Source organism: Notamacropus eugenii, chromosome 1 (genome assembly GCF_028372415.1).
Source record: "Notamacropus eugenii isolate mMacEug1 chromosome 1, mMacEug1.pri_v2, whole genome shotgun sequence".
In the NCBI taxonomy this organism is placed as follows: domain Eukaryota; kingdom Metazoa; phylum Chordata; class Mammalia; order Diprotodontia; family Macropodidae; genus Notamacropus; species Notamacropus eugenii.
The window spans coordinates 699250543-699278132 of record NC_092872.1 but is presented as its reverse complement, the minus strand read 5'-3'; the positions used below and the strand labels follow the sequence as shown (position 1 = coordinate 699278132).

The following is a 27590-nucleotide window of genomic DNA, read 5'->3' as shown; positions in this document are numbered from 1 at the left end:
ACCCAAGTGCCCTATCACATCCATTGCTTGTGATAAGACTTTAAAAAATGCAGATGTCATTAGAAACACCTCTGAACCTAAGCTAGCTAGCACCCTCACAAGACTGCTACGAATATCAGACTCTGGGGACAAGCAGGTGTGTTGCCAGTCGCTAACTGAGATGCCCCCACTATCCCTTTCTTTCTGTCTCTAAGAAGTCTCTGCCTGAGGAAAATCATCTACTCCTCCAAGCCTTCCTCTTGCTTCTGCTCCTTCCCCCTCATTGCCTTCGCTCTCTCCCTAGTTCCATAAGAATCTAAGTCTGTAAAGGCCTAATTCTTGGGGGGGGGAGGGATGTTGAAAACAGGTGGGGCTATCCTCTGGGAGAAAAGTCTGGAGGAGTGACCTCAAAGGCAGGCTGGATCCAGGCCCAGCAGGGCTGGCCTCGTTACTGGGACAACCTGCCTGACTCCTCCCCTAGCCCTGTGCTGTTGGGAGCATTGCCCCAGCAACGGCCTCCAGCTTCACCTGAGCCAGGTGACAACAACTGTGCCTCATCTGGCTCTCTTTCCACCCTGCCTGGAGGATTCATTGTTATTTATTTCAAACCAAGTTCTCATTCTCACTTCTGAAGCAGATCTGGCTCCTTCTGATCGCAATGAACATTGTTCTGTCCAGGTGAGTGGTTTCTCTGTAATCTCAGTCTTTTCTTTGGGCCCAGCCATTGTCTCTGGCATTCTGGATTTCCCCATCCCTGAAATTTTCCCATATTAAGGAGAAAAGGGGAAAAACAATAGGATGGTTAATGTCTGGGTTTCTGTCTCAATGACCCCTAGACCATTTGTATAAGCTGAGCCTCAATTTCTCCGTTAAATAGGGATAAATAATCCCTGCTTGACACTGCTTGTCTCACAGGATTATCATGTTGAAAGCATTTTGTGAACATTAAAATGCAATATGAATGGAGTGTTTATTACGTTTGCCTCAAAGGAGACTCAAGCAGATTTTAGAATTAATGTGTTTGCACTCATCAGATCAATAAGATATAGCTAGAATAGACCTTAGACATCATAGAGTCCAGCAGTTTTCAAACTTTTTGGTCTCAGGACCCCTTTCCACTCACTGAGGAATCCTACTGAGCTTTAACTTACTGGGTTATAGCTCTCAATATTTACTATATTAGAAATTTAAATGTCTCAGTATTATTAAGAAAATGGTTTCTTAGATCCCCTGAAAGGACCTCAGGGAACCCTAGATCACACTTTGAGAACCACCTGGGGCACAGAGAAATGATGTGACTTTTCCAAGGTCACATGAAGTTTCCCCATTTATAAAGGGAATAAGTTAAATTAGACGATCTCTAAGGTTCTTCTGGGTTCTAAAATAAGGTTGTTTTATGATTCTATACCTTAGGGAATACAATGATCCCTTTCCTCTCCCCTCAATCTGACTTTTACCTATGACTTTAACCTCAACCTCCCATGCAGACGTTCATTCTATCAGATTGATCTTGTTCTTCCAAACGCATCATGTGCATCCTTGGGCTCCCACCAACCTGCTTCTCTTCCCTTATCCAAATCCAATTTTTTCTTCAAAGTCCAATCCAAGTCCCAGCCTTTCCTCAAAGCCTTCTCTGATGGCTTCAATTCAGTGATCCCTGGTGCCCATGAGCTGTTGTCTCCAACATTCATTTGTTGTTTAACCCAAGCAGCCTCATGCCAACCTTTGTCTCTTGGTGGCTTTGTCTTGCCCCTCTAGCTAAAAAGTAAGAAATTGCTGGGTAATGTTGGACTGGAGTCAGGGGATCTGGGTTTGGAGCCCAGTTCTATCATTCCCTACTTTGGGCCTTTCTGATTTATGCAATGAGAATGTCGGACTGACTGACCTCCGAGGTCCCCATCAGCTCTAACTATGATCCTATGATCTGTAAAATGAGGATGTAGAATAAATGAAGTTTAAGGTTCCTTCCAGTGATAATTGTGGGAAGTGATCAATAAATGTGGAGTCCCACAGGGAAAGTCAGTAACCTTCAAACCCCTCCCTTCAAACTCACATCAAATTTCGTTTTGCACTTTTAATGTATTTATCGTGGACTACATCATCATTATTGTTGTGTATTGTATTTGACTATAAACTCCATGAAGACAAACACAAAGTCTTTTGTAAACTGTGTGTCAACAACCTGCCATCCAACCTCCCCACACCTAGTACAGCATTTTGTTCATAAGTACTTGAGGGATATCTGTTGAACTGATGCATCAGGGAAGCATCAGAATGATGTATACTAGGAAGAGACTCAGAATCAGGAGATTGGTCTCCACTCCATTACTAAGTATCTTGGTTTGTCCCTCTGTACAGAGGCTGGATTAAATTCTCTTCTTGCTCCAACCTGTTTAGTCTCAGTGAAGACTTTGGAAGTCTCCTAAAAACCAATGTGTAGAAAACTAGGGGACAAAACACTTGGTCAGGAGCATGGAATTACCACCAAGTAAGTGACCACCCTTTAACTTGGCTGTAAGCTACAAAAACGCTATTGCTGCAATTGTTGAGTTGTTTCAGCTGCACGTGACTTTTTGTGACCCTATTTGAGGTTTTCTTGGCAGAGATACTGGAGTGGTTTGCCATTTCCTTCTCCAGCTCAATTTACAGATGGGGAAACTGAGTCTTGGTGGAGATGCTGGAATGGTTTGCCATTTCCTTCTCCAGCTCAATTTACAGATGGGGAAACTGAGTCTTGGTGGAGATGCTGGAATGGTTTGCCATTTCCTTCTCCAGCTCATTTTATAGATGAGGAAGCTGAGGCAAACAGAGTTAGGTGACTTACCCAGAGTCACTCAGCTAGTAAAGGTCTGAAGCAGGATTCCCTTTCAGGTCTTCCAAGTGCAGCATCATATCCATGGTTCCACCTACAAGCACAAATTCATGGCAGGGTCTTGGTGCCATAAGAAGGACTTCTCAACTGCTAGCAGGGCAGATGAATTGGAACTTTGAACTCTTCATGTAATTATTTGACCCATACTGTTATTCTTCCTAAGATTAAAAACAATATTACATTTGCATGTACCTTTCTGGTTATAAGATGTTTTATATACATCCTTTCCTCTGACTCATATGGCAGCCCTGGTACAATAAGCAGAGCAAGGTAATATTGTCCCCATTTTGCAGGTGAGGTGATGGTCACTCAGTCAGAGGGAGGTAGAACCAGGGCTCTTCTGAATGCTGGCCCCTTGAGGAAGCCCTTTCTAGGGTGACTGTGTTAAAGAAGAGCTATGGATTGACAATCAGGAAACCCAGGTTATTAATTAGCTGTGAGGTCTCGTCTTCCCATGCCTCAGTTTCCTAAAATGTAAGAACCTCCAAGATCACTTCCAGTTCTAACACTGTGGGATTTCAGCTCGGGGTGTTTCGACTCCAGACCATAGAATGTATTGTTTTCTGTAGTTTTGACAGAAGAACAAAATACTTTGAGTGGCATATTGTACCTGATGATTATTCAAAGTAGGCCTGCTGTAGGAGTTAGCATTTTCAATGATGAATGCAAATACCTTTCCTTCTCCAAAGTCACTTCCGGCTGTAGAGAAAGCATGGAGAGATGGAAGACTCAGCAGGGGGCACTATTACTATTCAGAATCACACATTTCATTTTCCAAAAAGTGAATAAATGATGTTTTGCTTCAAGGTTCAAGGAAGCCAGCTATTACTTTTAAGGAAAGGAATCACCTGAACCACAGGCAGAATGCACAGAAGCAACTCTTGAGTATGCAAAGGATACAGTGAAAAGAAATCTGACCTGGACACTAGTCCAGGTTTGGCCCCTTTCTCTCTGTGTGTGACCTTGGGTAAGTCATTTCCCTCCCTGAGCCTCTATTCATCAAGGGGCTAGGACTGGTTGATCTTTATGATTCCGTATGGCTCTAAATTCTATAGTCCTGATTCAGAGAGAGGTTGAGCCTGGAATGAGAGAACCAGCATTTCAATCCTGACTGTGACCTAGGTCAAGTTATCAAGCATTTATTAACCATGTGCCAAGCATGGTGCTAGGTAACAGGAATAGAAAGAGGACAATGTCCTTGCCCTCAAAAAAGCCTATGGTTTTTTCCAAAGAGGCAGAGGAATTGTATGAGATTGGGATAGAAAGCAAGCTGGCATGAAGTCTTAGCAGGCTTTGAATGTCAGGCCAAGGAAGGAGTTTAGATTCTAATTGGTAATAAGAATCCAGAGAAGGACTCTGAGTGAAGAAGCAATCTAATCAGATAGATATCTGACTGCGTAGATCATTGGCTGCACAGAGAAAGGAAGACCTAGGTGGAGGTTATTAAAATAACCCAGGCGGGTGGTGCCCAGGGCCTATATAGACTATTCTGGGGGCAGTGGAGGAGAGAAGAAGGAATGGATATGAGAGATTGCAGAGACTGAATCAGCAATACTTGTTCATTGTGTGAGGGGGTTAGAAAGATAAAGCATTTATCAAGGTTTTACTAGTATCGGGCATTGTGCTAAGGGCTGGGGATCAAATATAGGAGAAACCATCCCTACCCTGTGGTCACAAAGTTTACTTTCCATTGTGGGGGGGGGGGAGCAGAAGTCAGGGAGAGAGGTGTGTGGCTTGAGGGTTTATAGAACCAGTGGATCAATAAATATTTATTAAGCCAGTGCCAGGCACTGAGCTTAGTGCTAGGGATACAAAGAGGCAAAAGACAATGTCTTAGCTCAAGAAGCTCCCAGTCTGATGGGGGAGACCACAAGAAAAACAAATATGTACAAACAGGATAAATGGGGAATAATTAACAGAGGGAAGGCATTGGAATTAAGAGTTTGGGGAAAATTTCCTGTAGAAGATGGGATTTTAGTTGGGACTTAATGGAAGCCAGGGAGGTCAGCAGGTAGAAAAGAGGAGAGAGAGCATTCCAGCGATAGGAGACAATCAGAGAAAATGCCTAGAGCCGAGGAATTGAGAGTCTTGTTCATGGAATAGTTGGGAGGTCAGTCACTGGATCAAAGAGGACATGTTGGGGAGTAAGGTATAAGAGGAATGGAAAGGTAGGAGAGGGCTATGTTATAAAGGGCTTTGAATGTCAGAGCATTTTGTATTTGATGCTGGAGGTGATAGTAGCTCAGTGCAATTTATTGAGTGGGGGAGTGACATGGTCAGATGTACACTTTCATAAAATTTCTTTGGTGAATGATTGGAGGATGGGTTAGAGGGGGAGACACTTGAGGCTGGCAGACTTCCAGCAGGCTATTTCCACAATCCAGGTATCAGGTGATGAGGGCCAGCACTGGAGCAGAGATGGTGTCAGAGGAGAGAAGGGGCCATGTGAGAGATGTTGCAGAAGTGAAAGCGCCAAGCCTTGACCACAGATTGGAGATGGAGGCTGAGGGATAGTGAAGAGTCCAGGGTGACTCCTAGATTGTGAGCCCAAGGAAATGGGTGGAGAGTGTTGTCCTCTACAATAATTGAGAAGGTAGGAGGGGAGGAAGGTTGAGCAGGAAAGATAATGAGTTCTATTTTGGACATGCTGAATTTAAGAAGTCTACTGGACATCCAGTTCAAAATGTCTGCATGATCACGATGAGGAAATGTCCAGGAAGTGGCAAGTCTTGGCAGGACAAGACAAAAGCTCACTCATCACAGCTGGTGGACCTAGAAATATCTAGGGTAGGATAATCACTGGAGAATAGGTATCATGGTAAGAAGACAGCCATGAAATGAATTGAGTGGAAAACCAAAAATAGCACTGAGGTTTTAAGAATAGGAAATGGGGTGAATGATGGCAGATGAGAGGGTGCCATTGACAAATATGGGAGTCAAAAGAAGGAATCTGTTTGGAGAAGAAAATATAATCACTTCTGTTTTAGAGGCGTTGATTCTGTGTTGCTCCCCAGATAAGCAGTGCTAGTAGGCAGCTGAAAATTGGGATATGCCACAGTTAGTGGGTGCCCCTTCCAGCTACACATGTGTGACTCTGGGCACATGAACAGTATGAGCCAGTGTGTTCTGTCCAAGCTGTAATCACACATCTCCCTGTCTGTAATCACTCCTTGATAAGATGACCGTGAGGTTTATGGGCCAGATTCCATGGCAACCACATCCAAATGCATCAGCCTCAGAGGGTTGGCCTAACCAACACAGCAACTACTTTATTCCATGTCGCTGTGGGTAGACAAACCCCAAATCTTTTGTATTGAAAGTATTATGGGAGTTGAAGCTGAAAATGACTTTAGAATTTATTATTTCATTTTTTTTGTACCTATAATCCTCAGCACTAATGCCCATGGCTAGGGAACATGCAGCCTGAAGGTCACGCGTGGCCTTCTAGGTCTTCAAGTCCACTTGAGGTGTACTTGAGGACCAAGGGTCACATGTGGCCTCCAGGTTGCCGATTCCCCACCCCTGGGCTAGGCAATTGTAAACACTTGTTCACTGACTAGTATTCCAACACTCTCATTGTCCAGAAGAGAAAGAGATGGGAAGGTGACTTGCCCAAATTCACATAGTGAGGATATTAGCAGAGGAAAGATTCAATACCTAGACCGTGTAGATCCAAGGATCATCCTATTACATCATGTATCCTTCCTGGGATATGTTCTGGTCTATGGCCTCGAAATTAACAATATTTAAAAAAAGATAATGAAGCTAGACTATCAATAAACCAACAGGTATTCCTTAAGCACCAACTGTGTATTCTGGCCTCAGACAATTATTGATTGTGTGACCTAGGACAAGTCACTTAACCCTGTTTGCCTCAGTTTCCTCATCTGTAAAATGAGCTGGAGAAGGAAATGGCAAACTATTCCAGTATCTTTACCAAGAAACTCCCAAATGGGGTCAATGAAGAATCAGATATGACCAAAAATGACTGAAAAATAGCAAGGGCAACACGTGCCAGACACTGTGCTGGCCTCTGGAGATACAAGTACAAAGAGTGCATCCTAATGGGAGAAACAACAAATACGTAATAAAGAAATCCAAACCCAGATCTCTTCATTTCCAATGCAGCATTCTTTTCACTCTACCACTTTAGAAGGAGGAGATTATTAGGCTAAATTACCCTTCTTGGTGGAATTTTGGGCAGTGCAAGAAAAGGTAGTCAAGACTTTCAGGAAGTGAGAAGTGTAGGGGCCTTCCCCTCTAGCTTTTCTTTGTATCTATTTTCTATGTATCATGCATAAATATAAAGTGAAGAAATACAGTTACAGAGTCATTGATACAATGTAGCTTGAGAGGAAAGGCACTAGTTATTGAGATCAGGAGAGCATTCACGCAGACCATGGTGCCTGAGCTGTATCTTAAAGGAAGAGAGGTACTTTACGAGGCAGAGGCAAGAAGGGAAAAACTTGGCAAAAAATAGACCGAAAGCCTGTTTGGCTGGCTCAAAGAGTGAAAGAAGGGGGATGGAAAAATTGCTGCCTCAAATTCTTCCTTTTTCCCCACTACATGTAAGAGAGAGACAGGGAAAAAGGAAGAGAAACAGAGAAATAATGAAAAAGAGAGAGAAAGAAAGAGGAAAGAAGGCAGGGAAGGAGAGAGGAAAAGACAGAGAGAGACAGAGAGAGAGAGAGAGAGCATCCTATCTAAAATCAATTCAAAGCACCAGCCTACTACCAACCTTGGAATAAAATGGTGTTTTGGTTTCAGAGGCGTCTTACAAGGCTACAGACGTATTAACAGGAAATAAGAACTGGTGAATTATGTTAACATAGGCCTTAATCACATGCTGTCTTCTTGGCCTAGTTAGGTTATGAGACTTGGAAGCAAGACACTTCAGTTTTCCTGGCATTTTCTTTTCCCAAATAGAAGTATCAGGTCAAATTACAGGATGGGCTGAGACTCTGGAAAGACCATCATTTCCACCTACTTGTGACCATTGCCTCTTTTCAGAATTGTTACTGAATGAAGTGTGGCACGGGTATTGGAAACACATTGGTCTGCCAGTCAGGAGGTTGATATCAAGCCCAGCTTTGATGTTCTTTCACCCTGGGACCTTGGACAAATTAATTCCCCTCTCTGGGGCTCAGCTTCCCAGTGATGGGGATGACTAGATGCTAAAGTCATACATTTGGAGTTAGAAAGGTTATCAGGGGGCATCCAGCCAAACTCCTTCCTTCATAGGGGAGGAAACTGAGTCCAAGAGATACTAAATGATTTGCCCAAGGTCACACAGGTAGGAAATAGTGTCATCTGACCCAAATCCCACTGCCCTTTCCATACTGCCCCCAAGGGTCTATGCTCCCTGGTCCCCTCGAGGTTGGAACTTTCTGTGGTTCTGAATGAGTGACTCTTGCAAGACAAGGGTGAGCAGGTCAGAGGTGGAATTTGAAGAAAGAAGAAAGGAAAGGAGGAAAGAATAGAATGAGGGGAAAAAGGAAAGGGAGATGAGTAGTTGTATCCAGGAATGGTTTTATCTTTGTAACTAACATTGGCATAGTATATATTTTTTTAATTAAATTTTCTTTTCAGTTCCATATTCTCTCTCTCCTTCTCCCTCCCATTAAGAAAGGAAGAAAAATAAAATGGGTTACAAATGTGGATACTCAAACAAAAAAAACTCTTCATTGACCATGTCAAAAAATGGGCATACACACATGTATATACATATATAGATTTTATATATATGTATATGTTATATCCCCACATACATGTGCATACATGTAAATTATGTACATGTCTTATCTATGCACACATGTTTGCACACATGTATGTGTATATATGCATGTATAAATCTATACATATGTATACACATACATACATACATACATATATTGATTCCATCATTTTCTACCAGGAGATGGGCAGCATGTTTCATCAGGAGTTCTCTGTAGTTCTTTGGTCATTGACTGGTTGATCAGATTAATCAGTATTCCTAAGTCTTTCAGAGTTGTTTGCCTTTACAATGTTGCTGTCATCATATTGTTCCCCTGGTTCTGCTCACTTCATTAGGCATCAGTTCATATAAGTCTTCCAAGGTTTTATAATATTTCTCAAGTTTACAAAACATGTGACATGCATGGTATTAATTGATCCACATAACTGGGAAGTGAATATTACCAATTAATCAATTGTCATTCAGTCATTTTCAGTCATGTCTGATGGGACCCCATTTGGAGTTTTCTAGTCAAAGATACTGGAGTGGTTTCCTTTTCTAGTTCATTTTATAGATGAGGAAACCTGGACAGAGAGGGTTTAGTGACTTGCACAGGGTCACACAGCTAGTAAATGTCTGAGGCTGGATTTGAACTCAGGTCTTCTTGACTCCAGGCCTGGAACTCTTTCCACCAAGCCACCTCAACATAACATAACTAAGAAAGTATCTGAAGCAGGATTTGGAACCAGTGCCTCTGGGGAAAATATGTTCATGGTACATAGACACAAAGCTACTGCACAGTCTACAAACTTTTGATTTTTCCATTATATTTTTCACCATTTCCCCTGTACCTACCTTTGCATTTAAGTCTGGAAATATTAAAGCATGTGTTGCTTTGGTTTGGAGGTCTTATGAAGTCTTTCATGGAATTTTTCTTTTCATCTTACACAACAGATTGACTTCACTTTAGTTGCAATGATCTTCATGGTGACTTACTGTGAACACTACACCATTAGATGAGCAAGCATCCTGTGAAATAATTTCTTGTTGCCTTTGGATGTATAATAAAAGTCAACTCTGCCAACTCCTTTATTTGCCTCTCCAAGAATCCCCAAGTTATCCTTATAATTATCATCTCCTTCCTCATAACTTCTGGTTTCATTTACAGTGAGAATGCCAATATTGACATGACTCCATTTCTCCAGTAGAATGAAAATTTGTTAATCAATTGGACAAGGATCTCACATTTAGAATACCAGCAGCTGTTCATAGGATCTTGGTGGCTGGTTGTTAGATATAATCTTTAGAATTAGTCTAAAGACTTATAGTTATTAGTTTTATCTGCACCCTTTCCTTTTTCTCTACTCCTATCACTACAGAAGTCGAAGGGGACCATGCAGGGCTAACAGCAATGGTGTATATTTTTTCTCGCTTGTTTCTTGGATTTCCATGGCCAAAGAAGATATCCCCTGGTGACTAACCTTCTGGTGGTGAGCCTCTCTGTACTTATCTGGGTCAGTCCTTGGAAAGTAGACACAATCTCTTGCCAGGACCATACTTAGAGGAAGCTAGGTAGTGTGGTAGATAGAATGCTGGATCTGTAGTCAGGAAGACCTGAATTCAAATGTCGTCTCAGACACTTACCAGCTGTGTGACCCTGGTTAAGTCTCTTAACCTCTGACTCAGTTTCTTCAGTTTTAAAATAGGAATAAGGTTGTCATGAGGACCAAACGAGGAATTGTAAAAGTACTTAGCATAGTACCTGGCATATAGTAAGCAGGGAAAGAAGTACCTGTTCAATAAGGAAGGAAGGAAGCATTTATTATATTATTATATTGATTATCTTCCTGACTTGGTAGACCCCACCAGGGCTGATACTATAATGGGATAGCCTTGAGACTCTGGGATTACCTTCATTCCTTGATGAAGTTTTGGATTTAGGATTACTCTTATAAAATACAAATATCCTTGAGAGGGTTAGGAAAGTACTCGGATACTCACACTAATACCTAACAGATAAAAGACTTACTGAGGAATTAGTAGTTTTGATGGGAAGATGGAAGAGGGAGAGGTAATTTAGGAATCTGGAGGATTGGGTCCTGGATGAATGGAGAAGTGGAGATAGAATGCTTTAAAAGGTGCTGCTGCTAGAGGATGGTAAAGGTGAGCTTGGAAACCTACAAGATGGCAGAATGGTCCAGAAGATGGTGCAAAAAGGAAGGTAGGAGGGTATTCAAAGACCAATCCCACTTACTTTGCAATTTTTCTTCTAAGTGTAGCTAAAGGAAAGGTGAGTTTAGATCTTCATGAGACAAATATATGAAAATACTAAAGATTTTATAAATATATTCTGATTGGGGAGAGGGGTATAGGGGGAAGAGCCACGTTCAGGATCTAATGTTACTGTAAACTAAAGGGTGGATCAGTGCTCCTCTAAGAGACTATGCGATATCAAGGAAAGAACAGTGGAGTCGGCAGGACCCAAGTCACTTCTGCAATTGCTATCCACACCAGATCAACTCTCTTTGCTGTTCTCCTCAGAGACAGCCAAGTTCGGGTGATGGAGAACACAGTGAACAATGCTGAGAAGTACTTTGGCCAGTTCTGTGTGTTGTTGGCTGCCTATACCCGGAAGACAGCCAAACTGAGAGATAAGGCAGACCTGCTGGTCAAGCAGCTCTTGGATTTTGCCAATACCGAGAATCCTGAAATGCGCACCACGCTGAAGAATTTTGCCGAGGAGTTGGCCAAGGTGCAGGATTACCGGCAGGCGGAGGTGAGCCCCTATGTCCCTGCCTCAAATGCCACATTTACTAAGCTGCCTACCTGGAATGCAATGAAGATTTGATACAACTCTGTTCAGAAAGCATTTATGAAGTGCCAACTGTGTACAAGGCAAAGGGCTAGCTGCTCGGTATACATACATACAGAAATAAAAGTCCTCAAAAAACTTTCACTCTTTTTGGGTGGTGGGGGATACAAAACATACAGAAGAAAGTAAATGCAAAGTAACTGCAAGAGGGAGAAAATGCTAATAACTGGGGAATGAGCAGGAGCAGCCTCATGGAGGAGGGGTACTTTGAAGAAAGCCAGTGATTTGATGCAATGTAGGTAAAGGGAGAGGGGATTCCAAAAACCCCAGACTACTTGGGCCAAAGCACAGGAGATGGGCTCTCAGACACTGAGAACAGCTAATAGGCCAATTGGACTGAAATGTAGAATCTATGAAGGGGAATGATAATAGAAAACAAGACTTGAAAGATAAGTGGGAACCAGAGTGTGGTTTAAATGTTAGGTTATAGAAATAAGGTGTTACTGTGAAAGTAGATCAATTTTAAAAGAGTTTTTAAAAAATCATTTCAGAGTTGGTAACTCTGAAAGAGCTTTGCCATAAAACCTGAAAATGTTAGCACTAGAAGGAACCTCATGGATCAGCCCCTTCATTTTACAAATGCGGAAATTGAGGCACAAAGAGAGAAATGAGTTGCCTAAGGTCTCCTCCAAAGTATATACCTTCATTAATGAAAGCATTCAATACATGCCCAATAAATATTTTATGGATATATGTCAAAGGGTCTAGAAACTATATCTTATTGAATATTCAATGAGTATTTATTAAATGCCTGAGACCTGGGTTTAAATCCCATCTCTTCCATTTGCTACTCATTTGACTTTGGGCAGGTCACTTAACTTCTCTTTCCTTGTCTGCAAACTGTAGGGGTTGGATTAGGTGATGGATAAGGTTCCTTCCAACTCTAAGTATGGGAAGAAACCAAGAAAATTAAGCTCCAGAAGTGGGATTTGTTCACAAAGACCTTGAATGCAAAATAGATGTATCAAAGGAAAGCCCTAGCGAGGAATAAGCTAAGGATCAACTGAAGGAACTGATGATTTTTAGTCTGGAAAAGAGGAGTAGCTAGGTGGCGCCATAGTGGATAGAGCAATGAGACTGAAGTTAGGAAGCTCTGAGTTCAAATTTGATCTCAGGCACTTGCTAACTGTGTGACCCTGGGCAAGTCACTTCACCCTGTTTACCTCAGATTCCTCATCTGTAAAATGAACTGGAGAAGGAAATGGCAAACTACTCTAGTATCTCTGCCAAAAAAACACCAAATGGGGTCGTAGAGAGTAGGACACAACTGAAATGACTCAACAACAGCAAAGTCTAGAAAAGAGACCTGTATGGGACATAGTTACTGTCTTCAAATATCTGAAGAACTGTCATTGCACTTGTTTTACCTGTCCCCAGGGAGACAAGGACCAATGAGTGGAAGTGAGAAGAAAAACAGATTTTGAATCAATATAAAATGAAGAATGACCTAATAATTAAGCTGTTAGGCAATGAAACAGGCTGTGATCACCCTGTCACTAGAAGTATTCAAACACATCACCAATCAAGTATTTTGCAAAGGAGATTCCTTTAATGGGTGGAAGGGCTGTATGACCTCTACCCCTTGCCCTTCCCCCACCATTCCATAATTTTATGATATTTACTTCATTATAATTCATTCTGTAGCTATCCATGCTCATTCTGTTTTAAAATAGAAAAGAAAATAAACCCACTTGATTTAAGAGTCAGAGGACCTGGGTTTGAGCCTAAAGTGGCTTCCTGATGTTAAAACATGGTATGGCCCTAAGGAAAGAGCTGCATATCCTCAAAGCATAGGGTGGTTTAGCCAAGAATATAGGATGGTGGAAAGAGTATTGGATGGGGTATCATAGGACCTAGGTTCAGATCTCAATTCTGTTACTTATTAGCTGTGTGATCAAATCATTTTACCTTTCCAACCCTCAGTTTCTTCATCTGTAAAAAAGAGTTGTTTGGAATAGATCTGTATTAAAAATCCTTTCTCTTATGTTCAGATTGTTTCCTGTCCATCACTGCAAAAATCAACCCTTCTCTGAAAATAAAACAGTTTATAAAATCCTATCAGGCTACAATAAAGATCTAGCTCATAGTTCCCCCTGTGCCTCACCTATATTAGTGTGTGTTCGTCCTTTATGATTGACACTGGGGCAATGTTCTCTAATTACTCTGGCCGTACTCGCTCCTCCACCTATATTATAGTGATAGAGTTAATGGTGCTATGGTGCAGAGGCTAGAGCATTGGGCCTAGAGTCAGGAAGATCTGAGTTCAAATATAGCTTTAGACACTTTTGAGCTGGGTGATCCTGGGCAAGTCATTTAATCTCTGACTCAGTTTCCTCAATTGTAAAATAGAGAAAATATTAGCACTTCCTTTCCGGGGTTTTTCAGTTGTTTTCAGTAGTGTCTGACTCTTAGTGACCCCATATGGGGTTTTCTAGGAAAAATACTGGAGTGGTTTGCCATTTCCTTCTCCAACTCATTTTACAAATGAGGAAATTAAGGCAAACAGGGTTCAGCATCTGAGGCTGAATTTGAACTCAGGAAGATAAGTCTATCTAGCACTCTATCACTGTGCCACCTAGCTACCTAGAGTTATATGAGGCTAAAATAAGTATCCAGCACATAGTAGATATTTAATAAAGATTTATTTCCTTCTTTCCTTCCTTCCTTCCTTTAATCACATTTCCATGGCACTTTTTACGCTAATTCTTTCTGAACCATATGTTCACTTTCCCTTCTACTTCAGGTTGAAAGATTTGAAATGAAAGTCATCCATCCACTGAGACTCTATGGAACCCAGATAAAGCAAACCCGTGTATGTATGAGAGGACACTTCTGACACCATGGTTGGTCACCTCACCCCATCTCCTGTTTTTCTCCTGCCTTCAGTGATGCTGGATGTTAAGTACTACTAATCTGTTCCCTTTAGAATGAGATCAAGAAATTCAACAAGGTTCGAAATAATGAAATCAAACAACTAGAGAAACTGGAAAGACTGAGGCAGAAGTCACCTTCTGACCGACACACAATCGTATCCTTCCATAGAGTCTTCAAGCTAGTGTGGTGGCAGGAGGAGGAAGAAGAGCTATAGAATGATGATGTTAATAACAATAACAATAATTAGCTCTTTAAAGTCTATAGAGCCACTTTACAGGGTGTCCCAAAAATCTTAGGGTGGTTCTAAGTTATTAAAGCTGTAATCCCTCATTCACTCCTCACAACAACCCTATAAGGTAGGTACAGTTGTTGTCCTGATTTCACAGATGAGGAAACTGTTAACTGAGAAAACAAAATGACTGGCATGGAATCCCACAGCTAGGAACTATCTGAAGGAGGATTTGAACTCAGGTCTTTCCATCTCCAGGTTCTAAGCTCTGTCCACTATACCCCTGATAAGAAATCAAAAGATCTAGATGCAAATCCTGAATATAGTATTTGTTATTAATGTGACCCTGGGTGCATCTGTCTCTAAGTGCATCTATCTACTATACCTCAGATATGAAATTAAAGGACCTGAATGTAAATCCTGAATATAATATTTGTTACTGGTGTGACCTTGGGCATATCAATTCCCTGTTCTTGGCTTTGGTTTCCTAATCTGGATAAAGGGATTAGATTTGATGGCCTTTGAGGTTCCTCCAATACATCTTCCACTTGGCTGCCATCATTGTTTATCTGTGTCACTCCCTTGGTTCAGTCAGTTCCCAGTGGCTCCCCATTACCTCCAGAATAAAATACAAAGTCTTCTTTTTTATGGCATTAAGCCTTTGCAACCTGGTCCTTCCCTACCTTCCCAGTCTCCCTACTCTTTACATCCTTCCATGTACTCGATGGGTTCAGCCACACTGGTCTTCTTGTGGTTCCTCACACATGACAACCCATGTCCCAGTCCATGCCTTTGCACTGGCTTCCTCCTGTGCCTGGAACGCTCTCTCTTCTCACTTCCCTGGCTTCCTTCAAGACTCATCTGGGAGCCTACCTTCTGTGAGAGGTCTTTCCCAGCCATCCTCACAGCTCTCCACAAGTGGCTCCTGTCTCTCCTTTCCAATTACATTCCATCCACTCTGTCTCTACCTTGTATTGCCTCATTTTTAAATTTCTTCCTCCTGCCCCAATGAGAACAAATGCTCTTTGAAAGCAAGCACTGTTTTGGCATTTTGCTTTCTCTTCTGTTATTCTGTATCCCTAGTGCTCAGCACAGTTCTTGGTGCAGAGTAAATACAGTCAATGCTTAATTGACTGATTGACTGAATAAACCTATGATCTTGTGCTAGTGGTCTTTCAACTTTGGTTTTGGGAGTGAATTTTTTCCTTTGTGGGAGGGATAGCTCTAATAATTTCCCTCTGTTGCTTTATACTGGCTCATTAAAAGTTTCCATGATTGATCCTATAATTTAGATTTCCTTAATAACTGGTTTTTTCTCCCAGTCCCAGGTAAGTGTAGCACCTGCAGGGTCACTGCTGTTATGAAATGGTAATAAATCCCCCTGCCAAACCACAGGTGAGTATTGTATTAGGTAACGAGGCCTGGATAGAACTCAAGGGAAAACAATAAACATTTATTGAGCACAAAGATGTCATGGAAAGAGCATAGTCCTGAGAGATTAAAGATCTAGTCTTGGTTTGGTTCCATGATACAGGGTGCATCATTTAATCTCTCAACCTCAGTTTCTCCATCTGTACCATTATGAAGAGGCTAGACTGGAAGATCTGTAAGGGCCCTAACCAGTTCTGAGGTTCTGTGAGACAAAAACCCTGTGGCTGACCTCACTGATCTTTATCATTTTGTTTGGTAGGCTGAGACCCTAGAGATCATTTAAGTCAAGTCAAGTAAAGCCAAGTCAACAAGGATTTATTAAGCACTTACTAAGTACCAGGAACTGTGATAAGTGCTGGAAATACCCTACTTGAACTGGTGTTCAAGCCCCTTATCCTCCAGATCAGTCAATCAACAAGCATTTGTTAAGCACCTACTGTATACTAGGCTGAGCTGGGTACTAGGGATACAAAATCCAAAAAAAGAAAAAGAAAAAGAAAAGAAGCAATCTTTGCCCTTGAGGAATTTATAGCCTATTGGAGGAGAAAACGTATAGCTATGCAAGTACATACAGAATAAATATACATAGAGTGAGTACAAAATAAATACAGGGTTACTAGGGATAGAAGGCATTACATGTTGAGGGAAATTAGGGCAATGCTTCAGGTAGTAAGTGGTCCTTGAAGAGAGTAATTCTACATAAAAAAAAAAGGAGAGAGTAATTCTATGAAATGGAAGGGAAAGGGAGTGCAATCCAGGCTTGGAGCCAGTGGTTCATGCCAATGGGGACTTGAATTCTTTCCCATCTAGATCCCACCCTGGCCATGTGTCAATGTGCCAAAGAGAGAGGGACCAAACTTATGATTTCATTAGTATAGGGTAGGTTGGCACCTTCTTGGTACCTTCTAGACTTAGAGTTGCCTAGAGCTCTGAGAGGTTGTAGATTGTCCAGAAGCACATGACCAGTATGTGTTAGAGGAAGGACTTGAACCTAGGGTTTTCTGGCCTTGATGGCAGTTCTTTCTCCACTAGAGCAGGCTGCAAAAAAGCAATGGCAAATAATGAACCAAGCCAATAATTTCTGCTAAGGAATTCTAGCTGGTGAATGTCTTGTTTTTCTCCCCATTAATTAATCTGGATGGCATAGTGATAAGAACACTGGATTTGGAATCAAAGATCCTGGCTTTGATTCATTTTCTATCTATGTGACCTTGAGCAAGTTAATTCTCCTCTCTGGGCCTCATTTTTTTCATCTGTTAACAAAATAAAAAGAGATGTTCCCTTAGACCCCTTTTAACTCTGGGATTCTATGTGTATATCTCTCCATTATAGATATCTATAATGGTGGAAATCTCAGGCCAGTGAAAGAGAGATAGATATTTAGTTAGATAGGACTTTTGATGCCTAAGAAATTACACCATGTGGGTGACCACCTACTTGCCCTATGCATGGAGCCATCCCTGAATCAATCATTTAAGTCCATTCTCTTTACTTTTGTCTTAGCAGCAAATTTTGGTAAGTAGAGAGTTGTGGATTTGGTACCTGGATTTTGGTAAGTATAGAGTTGTGCTGAAAGTTAACCCCTCATTCCTATTCCTCAGGCTGAGACAAATGTGCAGAAAGCTTCTGTGGATGCGAGCCGAACCACCCACCAACTTGAAGAGACCATTGACATATTTCAGAAGCAGAAGCTGAAAGACATCCAGGTATATAACACACTCATTGTTCTCCCCTGGAATCACTTAACTCTCTCCACCTTGGAACCAGTGCATTAAAGAATGCATCTGATTGGCCAACAAAGAGATCTCAGAAGCACCATCTTCTGGTACTGCTACTTCTGGCAACAGTGGGATATAACCAGACTGGAGTAGACAGGGATTGTCTGCTTCCCATTAGGTGCCAAACATGATACCCAGTGAGACAGGAAGAGAGAGAGGGCCAAGAGATTCCAGTGGACAAAAGTGAACAGGAAAGAGTTTGTGTAGAAGTTGAGTCTTGAAGAATGGTAGGATTTAGAGTTGCCTAGAGCAACTGAAAAAGAGGGTGTTAGCAATAAAAATGGGGTGGTAGAGAAACTCACCTGAGGCTAAACACCAGAGATACACCTCAGAGTCTCCACAGAGATCCAGTAAGTCAATAATCCAGCTAAGGCTGCTATACTTCGGTCAGACTGGTCCAAATCTTGGGAGAGTCTCAGTGCTAGGTGTAAGAAGGTGAGGAAGTGGATAGTCATGAAGGCTCTAAGTTTATAGTGGTTCAGTTGTGGTCATGTAGGGTTTTTCCTTGCCATCTTCTCTGGTACCTCTGGGAGGGACAGTCCATCAGGAGTTCTCATCTATTTTATCTTAGGGTCTCATGTAGCCCACAATCTGACCTGGAAGTCAAGACATATTATATCATAGGGGGAATCTGACTGGAGATTTTCATGCCCTTCAGATTAGGCCTTAGAGCTATGCCTGTGATTTTTCACAACTAAACTCAATTTCCAGTTGCTGGGGAGAATTACCCAGAGGCAGCTATCTTCATGACAAAGGAGGAGGGCATTTCAGGAAGGTGTAAAAACCTAAGACACATTTAAGAGTAGGGGTGTGGATGGAAGAACATGGCTTGAAGCAATCGTTCTGAAAAAAGTCCAGAGATTTTAGAGGACTCAACAGGGGTCAGCAGTGTAATTTTGAAGATGGAAATGCTCACAGGTCCTTACAATGCTCTTAGACAGACATCACATCTAGGACAAGGAAAATAAAAATAGCCTTCTTGTTGTCTTCCCTGGCCAGACTGCATTCTGGGGTTTGTGTAGTTCTGCATTGTTTGGGGACTGCATTTTAGAACAGACATGGATAAGTGGTTGGGCTCTTGTGGGTGTTTAGTTCAGAGGAGATTTAAGGAAACATGATGGTTGTTTTCAAGAGCTTTATGTGAGAAAGGACTGATTCCTTTGCTTTTTTTTGCTAGGTAGCACTAGAAGGGAGAAAGAGGCAGATTCAGGCCTCTATAGAAGAAAGAGCATTCTAATGGAAGTGCTATGGGTTGCCTCAGTAGACCAAGTAGACTGAGAACTGGAAAACACATGAGAGACCTTCAGTTTACAAATGAGGAAACTGAGGACAGGAGGTGTAGTGATTTGCCCAAGGTCACATGAGTTATAAGCATCAGGGGTAGGATTTGAACCTAGGACTTCTGTACTCCATAATCAGGACTCTTTTCATGGTAGGTTTGGTTATAGATGAGTGTCCCCCTCCTCACCTGGGGCTAGGAGTACAAGTCACCTCCAATCCTATTCCCTGCTACTGATTGGCACAGAAACTTGAGCCTGATACACTTCTTACCAGGGCCAGTTCATCCCTCCTTAGACAGCCTGCTGGTCCCTTGCTCCCAGGGGCTCATCATATTGACGTTAGACTTGGTTCAGACACCTGATTGACTTAGCTCATTGCAGCTCAGAACTCCCAAACTCAAGGGATCCACCAGCCTTAGTGTCCTCAGATATAGGGATTACAGGTGGCCACCACCATGCCAGGCACCATAGTTGCTGTGAAGAAGATTTGTAAAATTGAAAAGCTCTATAGAAATACAGGTTATTAATAGGGGGATATTTGGGGGCTTTTCTCCCTAGAAAATTTTCTCCGACTTTGTAACCATTGAGATGGTTTTTCATGCCAAGGCTGTGGAGGTATATTCCAAGGCCTTCCAGATATTGGAAAACTATGACTTGGAAAGAGATCTAGAGGTGAGTAAAAAATGATCTTTCCCCTTACTTCCCCACCCCCACTACATAGACGAATGACTTTTTTAAAAATAATTTTTAAATTTATTTTAAACAAATAAAAAATAAGAAAAGAAAAAAACCTTTGCCATTTACACAGTAGAACAGGAGGATTCATTATAAAGCAATAAATTTCTATTTCCATTGCAGATGTGAGTACTAAACATTATTTTCAAAGCTTTCCATCTTTTCTTTGCTTCCTTATAGGTTTTCTTTTGTATTGTGTTGTGTGCTCTTTACTTTATTTTTCTCTTCCTCCCCTCCTCCTCACCTCCCAGGCTACAATTAAGTGCAGAGATTGGTTATATACACACACATACACACACACACACACACACACACATATCCATAAACATACACACATATACACATATACGCTCAAACTCTTTTACATAAGACTATACTATGCTTATTTCCACTTGTCATCTGTTTCTCTGTAGAATAACATCTTCCTTCATAAATCCAAGTCTTTCCATGTTTTTTCTACAACAGTATTCCAATCCAATCCCATTCTGTCTGGGAGACTGTCTATGAGAGGTTTTTTTGCCCCAACTTTTCCATAGTCTCTCTATTCTTGGCTACACAGACTTTATTTACACAGGAAATTTTAAATTTAAAATAATCAAAATTATCCATTTTACATTTCAATACTGCTTTCACCTTAGAATGTGGATTAAAGTCTGATACTACTGAATCTAGTTCCTTCACATCTTTTTCCAAGAATAACTTTTGTTAATTAAAAAACCACATTATTCATTTTAAAACCTATTCTAAGGAACTTGAGACACTGATGTCAAATTTCATGAATGGAAATTTCCTCTTGACGTAAGCACTTTACAATTTTCAATGGGTTTGTTTTGCTATCAATGGCTATTAGGTATTTGATCATCAAGGAACAACACACGATCAGAGAGAAGGATGGTGTAGTGACAGACTGATAGCCAAGGGTTGCCCTGGTACCCACTGTGCCACCCAGCTGCCTCATGTATAAAGGAAGCACTTAATACATCCTTCATTCATTCATTTTCATGTTCTTGATGGGGATCAAATGGGAATAGCTCTAGGACAAGTCAAAGTCTTACTATTATTCCATTATGTTTAGTGTTCTACAGACAGTTGTACAGGTGAGTAAAATAATTGCTTCTTGAAGTTAAATAAAAACATTAAGAAGTAAACTTATCCTCTATAGACTCCCTGAAAACATTCTCAAGCAGCAGAAGGGATGATAAGAATGAGCTTATCCTATTTCCAGCTGATTTTGACCTTCTCTGCTAGGTCAATCCATCAATAGTCAATCTATTAAGTGCCTACTATGCGTCAGGCATTGTGCTAAGTTTCTATATTGAAGGCTTAAATTCCACATAGCTTGGAAACTGAGTATTGAGATAGAGATAAAATTTTGTTTATGTCAAATCTTAAAAATCAGGTTAAATTTTTAACAAGTTTTTATAGATCAATATTATATCCGAGTGATTTAAGGCAAAAGCTTGGTCTGTGATAAGGCTTTAGTGCTTGTAGAGTTTACTGGTTGACTTCTTGGGGATGCTTTGAGGTAATGGTAGCTCCAGGACTTGTCATCTGTCAGTTCAAGAAGCATGGTGAGCTTCATATATATAACTCCAGTCATGAGCTCATGTCTTGCTAAGTCTTTGGTAGAGACTAAATTTTTAAAGTCTGTAGTGATATATTTCAGAATTCTGACCCTTTCTTTGAATGATTTGCATTAATTTTGGCAAAAGAAGGGAGCTGCATTTGAGATGTGATGATAATGACGATGATGATGATGATGGCGATGATAAAAATTATAATAGACGGGACCTTTGATTTCACTGAAACAGGGAACTCCCTAGTGAGGGAACTTCCTCCACCAGTGCAAAGTTTTTCTGAAACTTATAGACAGTTGCCTACAACACTGAGAGGCGAGGTTACTTGTGGTTCAGTGACAGTTGAGTCAGTTACTTGCTGATGAGGAAGCTAAGGCAAACAGGGTGAAGTGACTTGCCCAGAGTCACATAGCTAATAAGTGTCTGAATCCAGATTTGAACTCAGGTCTTCCTGTCTCCAGGCCCAACACACTATCCCCTGTGTCACCTAACTGCACCATGGCTCATGTCTAAATCTTCGTGACCCCATTTGGGGTTCTTGGCAAAGATACTGGAGTAGTTTGCTATTTTCTTCTGCAGCTCATTTGACAAATGAGGGAAGTGAAGCAAACTTAGTAAGTGACTTGCTCAGGGTCACACAGTGTCTCACTTGTTCTGGGGTTATACAGCCAACATGTATCAGAGGCATGACTTAAACTCAGGTCTTCTATTCACTTCTACAATACCATGGAACTTCTTTATTTACGAAACAAATCTCACAATTATCTTCTTTTGCCATCCTTCCCTTTCTTATTTCTTGTTACATTGTCCTTTGATACTAAAATCCAACCAAGACTGTTTTTTGCTTCTGCAGGATTTTAGAGCCAAGATACATGGTGTCAGTGGGAATCTTGATGCAAGGCCCATCAATGCTACCAACCCCTCCTCATCCGTACCATGGTCTTTTGCTAGTCCGGTAAGTGTTGGGAAATGTTCAACTATGGTGAACACAGTAAACAGGACCAAACTGAGAACCTGTAAATTATTCGCAATCAACTTAAAACCATAGGCATCAAAAATTATGCTTACAGTTCTAAGCTCAAACCAAGTTCTAGAGAAAGATTAGGTTCGTGTCTATAGATATCATATAGTCGAATTCCAGAATCTAAAATGGTTACGTGACTTCTCAACGTCCCATGAGGGATTACTTCCTTTCAAATATCTGGGATTTAGGATCTTGGATCTCAAGTTAGAAGACATCTCGGACACCGTCTTGTCCAATACCCTCACTTTACAGATGAGGCAACTGAGGAGACCTAGGGAGGTTAAGTGATTCGCCCAGCATCACAAATAGCATTAGAGGTGAGATTTGAACCCAGGTCCTCTGGTCCAGAACCAGTGGTCTTTCCACTATACCATTGTTTGAAACAAATGGTTGCTTTTAAAAACAAGCATATTTAGGAAAAGCCAGATGGTCTACAGCAAGCATTGATTTTCCTCTACATTTTTTTTCAGGCTTCTCAAAATCCTTTGGCATGCTGCATGTTGTGCAGGCCTGGTCTAATGGAAAGAACAGCATGCTAGGAATTGGAAGACCTGGGTTCAGTTCCTGACTCTTCCACCCCCTAGCTGGATGACTTAGGCAAGTCACTTCCCTATTCTGGATCTCAGTTTACCTATCTGTAAAATAAGAATAAATGAGTGCCTTTTATGGTATGAAATTCTGAGAGTTGTGAGGAAGGAAAAAAGTTTTGAGAAAAAAGACTAGTTTACTAGTCTTTCTCTTTTTATAAATAATATTGTATTTTCCTCCCAATTACATGTAAAAACAATTTTTAACATTCATTGTTTTCTTTTTAATTATGTCTCTTTTGAGACATGCAGCTGAATAAATATGTCCATTCCCTCCAAAGCTATGTCTTCATGTTCCCAGGACATAGAATGTTAAATGTGGAAGAGATCTAGCCTAACCCCTTCCATTTTCCAGATGACTAGACTGAGTCCAAGAGAGGGGAAGTGATATCTCATAGCTGGCACAGATAGGACTTGAACTCAGATTTCCTGAGTTCGTGGTACCTCATAACCTCTCCTGTAGCAGTGACATACTACTGAACACCCTGAAAATGGAATTTTAAAATGATTTCACTTGGGCAGCTGGGGCTTAGAAGGAATTCTTGCTAATCTTCTAAAAGCCACCAGATCCAAGGCAAGTTGTGCCTCTGAGGTTTACAGTCGCATCAGGCATAATTTCAGTATTGCTTGGCTCTTGGGCTCTCTCTCTCTCTCTCTCTCTCTCTCTCTCTCTCTCTCTCTCTCTCTCTCTCTCTCTCCCTCTGCTTTTTTCCCCCTTTCTTCTCCTGTCTCCAGGAGAAAATGGTCCTATTGATGTACCATGACTGTTTTCTTCTCCTGTCCCCAGACTCTTGCTATCATGGGACAGCACTGGATTCAGGGTCGCAAGACCCAGATTAAAATTCTGATCGTGCTACAAGTCTCTGAAGGTCTCCAAAGACTCTTCCCACTCCAAATCCAATGGCTGCCATCTAAGTGAGATCAGCGATGCCATACGGTAGTCTGTAATGTGGAGTAATACGTGATGATGCTTCTCTTTTTTTTTAAAGAGTGCCCAGAGCACCATCCAGACCCGGAGACAAGAGGAGGAGACAATAAGTGGCGAGGTCTCTGTGGAAGAAGACCAAATAGAAGATCTCAGAGAAACAAGAACTTCTCAGATGAGAAGATAACTGTGCCATGGCAGTCACCAAAACTGGAGCTTGAATGTGTATTTTGTATCTTTCTTAATAATGCCTTAAGTTTATTCTTCATCCACAGAACTCTTTGACATCCCCTAATCCAGAAATGACTACTAACATGGGTCCCTGTGAGACTGGCAACACTCCCCAGGGAAACCCGAACCAGATCAAGATATAATTGGGAAATACTTTAAAAAGTAAATGAAAATACAATAGAACATAGATGACGTTAGTATGTGGTTTTATAAGTCAAAATGTGGCCTGCAGGGATCCTTGTATAGGTGCATTTTAGAGACTCCTTGTTTCTATTTGAGTTTGACCCCATTTATCTAAACTGTTTAAATGTGGAGGGGCTTACCGACTGGAAGTGTGTTTTTGGACAGAGAGACTCTGGGAAGCCACTAAGGATCCCCCTGACTAAAACCCAGAAGTTGAGGCTTCCCTCTCTGGTAATTGTGTATAAATGTAATGGCCAGACATTTTGGAAGCATGTCTGTTGACTTTTGATTTTGATTTTCTCTGATACCTGTGCTTGAGTAAAGTGATTGTTAACCCCTTGATTAAAAATTAAATGTGGAGACCAGAGGGACAAAGCTTATCCATAAAAATAACCTGGGTACTAAGAATCCCTCCCATAATGCAATGCTGAACTCAGAGAAAAGCTGATTCATGAAAAAATTGAATGGATAGATTGAGTTCCGCTGGTGGTAATTTAGAGTTATTACGTGCCCATGGTACATCAATAGGACTGGTTTTTTAGCTCACCTAGAACTGTATGGATTTTACTGTGGAAAGCAAATTCCTGTATTCTTTATTTGTTTTTGTCTTGTGGGGTTTTTTTAGGGTTTTTCTTTTCATCTCTACATCTGGTTTCTCTGGTGATAGAGAGGTGGCTCTCGCCAGTCACTCTGAGCTTTGAAAGCTGTGTGACCCTGGGCAAGTCACTTAACCTCTCTCAGCTTCAGTTCCCTCATTTGTAAATGGGAGATAATAAAGACATAAAATAATAACTTATCATTATCTAAAATAAGATATAATTAATAACATAATAAATAAAAGGGGATAATAATAGCACCTCCCAGGGTTATTATGAAGATCAAACGAGATGATATTTGTAAAGTGCTTAGCAGAGTTTCAAGTGCTATACAAATACTAGCAAGGATGATGATGACGACAATGGTGATAAGCCTTGTTAATATTTCTTAAGCTGGTAATTTTCAGAATGTTTTTGTTTACTGTTGTCAATTCCATTTAACAAGCATTTACTAAGCACCTTCTGTGTACCAGACACTGTACTAGGTACTGGGGATAAAACAAAATACAAAAAAAGCCCAGTGCCTGCCCTCAAGGAGCATGTCTTCTACTGGAGGAAACAGACAAGGCAGAAGCTGGACCTATTACTTCGTTCATGTCATCGGCAGCCCCCAGTGAGGAATTTTCCTGCATTGGTGTAAGCTGGCCCTATTTCTGCAACTTTGTACATTTGAGAGTTCCCTAGAGCACTAAGAGGTTAAGTTATTTGCTCAGGATTTGACTGCAAATATATGTGGGAGACAAACCTGGACCCCAGGTATTCTTAGCTCAGAGGCCAACTCTTTCCCTTACACTGGCTCATTAAATAAATGCAAAATATTTGCCAAGTGTTATCCAGGAGAATACTATAAACTTAGGGGGATTAGGAAAGACCTCTTACAGGTCGTGGTACCTGAACTGAGGCTAGAAGGGAATTAGGGAGTCCAGGAGTTAGAGATGAGGAGGGATGGCATTCCCAACAACCTCTTGTGCAAAGTCTCAGGGAGATGGAAATGTCTTGTAAAGGAAACAAGCAGGATAGTTTGGTTGGAAGAAAATAGAGAATGATGTTAAATCAATTCCAAAAGCAAAGTTATGGGCAGAGTCAGATTGTGAAGGGCTTTCCATGCCAGAGTAGTTTGTATTTAAATGTAGAGGGAAGAGGAGGCCTCTTGAGCCAGGGAGAAACATGGTCAGTCCTAATCAGTTGCTTCATCTGTAAAATGGTGGCCTCCAAGGTCCCTTCCAGGGGCAACTCTCTGATCCTGTGATTGTTGGCAACACTGCAGACTGAATGGGTGCTGTTCATCTCTGAAGTCATTCAATTGCTTGCTATTTATGAAATGAGAGAGAAGTAGGTGTGAGGAAACTGTGGTTCATGGCAAACATAATGGAGTTAGACCCAAAGAACCCTGGTTCAAATCCTGGCTGAGTTTTGAATGCTATCCTTGCTACTTGTTTCTTACATGACCTGAGTCAATTAACCTGTGGGGCCTCAGTCTCCTTATTTGAAAAACGAAGAGGTTGGACTAAGTTTCCTCTAAGTCTTCCCTTCCAGCTCTAACGCTATGATTCTGACATGTTAATTCTTTAGTTCCAGAAAACTGTATTGAACAAAGTTGATCAACTGGAGAGTGTCCAGAGAAGGGTCATTCTGATAAGAAAGAGCCTTGGGATCCTTCTACCTAAGGGTCATTTGAATAAACTAAGAATGTTTAACTTGGAGACTCATAGACTTTGGGGTGGAGTCAGGTGAGAATATGACAGTTGTCTTCAAGAATTTAGCTCCCATTTATCTCGTAAATCGTGTATGCACACAGTGGTTTCTGTGTTGTCTCCTCTATTAGAATGGAAGATCTTCAAGGGCAGAGACGATGTTTTTGTCTGTCTTTGTATCCTCTGCACCTAGCACAGCCCTGGCACATAGCAAGTGATTCATAAAGCTTAATAAATGCCTATTGATTTGACTTGATTTGAAGGCCTGCCATATGGGAAGAGGGATTAGACTTCTTTTGCTTGACCCCAGTGGGTAGAACTGAAAGCAACAGGTGGAAAGTCCAGGGAAGTAGATTTGAGCTTAATGGAAGGGAAAATGCTTCAGTGGAATAGGAGGCCTTGAGTTGTCATGGCCTCACTAGAGTGAAGCCTGGATGAGCCCCCATAGGCTATGTCACAGAGGGGATTCTTGGCCAAGTAGGGGTTGGGTGAGATGGCCGAAAGGGGTCCTTTCTAGTTGTGAGATTCAGTGAAAGCACCATCTGGTGCAAAGGAAGACGGAACACGGGACAACCATCACTCATTATTATTAGAGGATAAAAATCAAGACAAAGACAAAAAATGTCTTTTGAATGGGAGAATGAGGCAAAATAAATGTCTCTATTGTCGAGCAGTACAGTAATCCCTTCCACATTGAGACTTTCCTCATTTTCTATATATTATGGGTTGACACGTGAAATTAAATAAGAATTTGGGGGGTATTTTGCAGAAGTCACAGACATGGGAAGGCCAACAGATGACAAAGGAAAAGTTTAGACATTCAGAAATGCATAAAATATATGTGAAGCATTGTATTATATCAACATTTGATGAAATCATGTATCTTCCTGTATTTGCATGTTATCCCACTGGAAATAATAATGATGATGGTGATGATGATGATGATAAAAATAGCTAACATTTGTCTCAAATACACTATGTACCAGGCACTGTTCTAGGCACTCTACAAT

At 41.2% G+C, this 27590-nt stretch overlaps 1 protein-coding gene across 1 annotated transcript; it reads left to right on the top strand.

Moving 5' to 3' along the window:
* The first annotated feature begins 484 nt into the window (after positions 1-484).
* Positions 485-26831, top strand: CIBAR2 (CBY1 interacting BAR domain containing 2). Its single transcript, XM_072636229.1, has 9 exons — positions 485-657; positions 11106-11340; positions 14180-14248; positions 14363-14464; positions 15862-15867; positions 17572-17676; positions 19587-19700; positions 22194-22295; positions 23941-26831. Exons 1-9 carry the CDS (start codon positions 638-640, stop codon positions 24061-24063), a joined length of 876 nt encoding a protein of 291 aa, XP_072492330.1. The 5' UTR covers positions 485-637; the 3' UTR covers positions 24064-26831.
* Positions 26832-27590: the final 759 nt, after the last annotated feature.

Bases quoted from the DNA above. Each gene is read 5' to 3' on its own strand.
- CIBAR2 (XM_072636229.1), top strand. From the start codon at position 638: ATGAACATTGTTCTGTCCAG. The intron at 658-11,105 runs GTGAGTGGTTTC...TGTTCTCCTCAG, and splicing joins ATGAACATTGTTCTGTCCAG to AGACAGCCAAGTTCGGGTGA. The intron at 14,249-14,362 runs GTATGTATGAGA...TGTTCCCTTTAG, and splicing joins CCCAGATAAAGCAAACCCGT to AATGAGATCAAGAAATTCAA.